Source organism: Verticillium alfalfae, genomic scaffold (genome assembly GCF_000150825.1).
Source record: "Verticillium alfalfae VaMs.102 supercont1.14 genomic scaffold, whole genome shotgun sequence".
NCBI lineage: Eukaryota > Fungi > Ascomycota > Sordariomycetes > Glomerellales > Plectosphaerellaceae > Verticillium > Verticillium alfalfae.
Genome location: NW_003315025.1, coordinates 500,374 through 501,542, shown reverse-complemented (window position 1 = coordinate 501,542; position 1,169 = coordinate 500,374). Strand labels below are relative to the sequence as shown.

At 55.9% G+C, this 1,169-nt stretch overlaps 1 protein-coding gene across 1 annotated transcript in view; it reads right to left on the bottom strand.

The window, feature by feature from the left end:
- VDBG_09126 (predicted protein) overlaps positions 1-252 on the bottom strand; it is a gene marked incomplete at both ends in the record, with an annotated part of 4,576 nt that extends 4,324 nt beyond the window's left edge. The window contains one exon of the mRNA XM_003000585.1: positions 3-252. Coding sequence (XP_003000631.1) covers positions 3-252 — 250 coding nt within the window. The remainder of the gene's footprint in view (positions 1-2) is intronic.
- Positions 253-1,169: the final 917 nt, after the last annotated feature.

Genomic DNA, 1,169 nt, shown 5'->3' with positions numbered 1-1,169 from the left:
ACCACCTCCGGCGATGCCGCCGAGGGCACCTGTCGCGCCGTTGGCGAGGCCTGATACTGTGTCGCCGGCGCCATCAAGGCCACCGAGGCCGCCAAGTCCACCAAGGGGACCGCCGCCGCCCTGCTCAGATTCACTGCGCTTGCTCTTGCGCTTCGACTTGGTCTTGTCCTTGCGTGAGCGGCGCTGGCGAGGCGCCTCCTCTCTGCCCTCTTCCTCAGAGGCGTACTTGGTATCTCTGCTTCGGGACGACATTGTGGCTGTTGTGTCGTCGTGGTGATGGGAGATTTGCAGGTGAGATTGGTAATTCAAGAACGTTGAACGGGTGATTTTTGATGGTAAGTTGGTTTCTTCTCAATCTCGTGCCCTCTGATACTACAACGGGGAGCGCAAGTCATATACTCAACCCTCAGACATGGGACAAAACAGGATGGGTGCGCCCCTCCTCCTGGATGAGATCATGTTGGACCCTGAATTCCTGCTTCCCGTCTTCATTGTCACTCGGATTTCCGTCACAATCTCTTGACATCCCAGACCGTATGACGTCGAGAGCGCCCCAATTTGGATGATGGGCAGGTAACAGGGGGAGGGGCGGAAGAGGTGTGGACATGTCTGTGGAGTGGTTTGGGGGGTCTATGGATCAACGCCTCTCCTCACCAATGAAGGGTAGTTGACGTCGAACGAAAGGTCTGTCTCACCTCCCTCTCATGCACCTTTACCCTTCCTCTTACATCTGCTGCACCATGTCTGCCTACTCCAGGATCAATCACATTAACTCAGAGGTCTTTTAATGGAGCCCATGACGCTTGACTTAGTCTATTCGGGCCATCAAACAAGCTATGGCAACGTGGACACGACGAGTGTCGATACCCTGTCTCTCCCCAGAAACCAAAACGCCCTAATTCCCAAAAACGCCATGCCCTGAAGGTCGTCAGAGACCGTTGTACTCTGCACACTCCCCTCCCTCTCGCCCCGGCATGCCCTGCTTTTCTTGCTGCTTCGCATTCTAGGCCGTCAGTCCCTTACATACTGGCTGTTTATGCCAAGTGCCAACTGCCGCTTCAGTCCTATTGGGACATAACGGTCGGCAGGCGTCTGCTGGGCGAGTGAACCGTCAGGGTCCCAGTATACGGCCCATCGTGAGCCCTCCTCTCTGCTCTGACTGCGGCAAA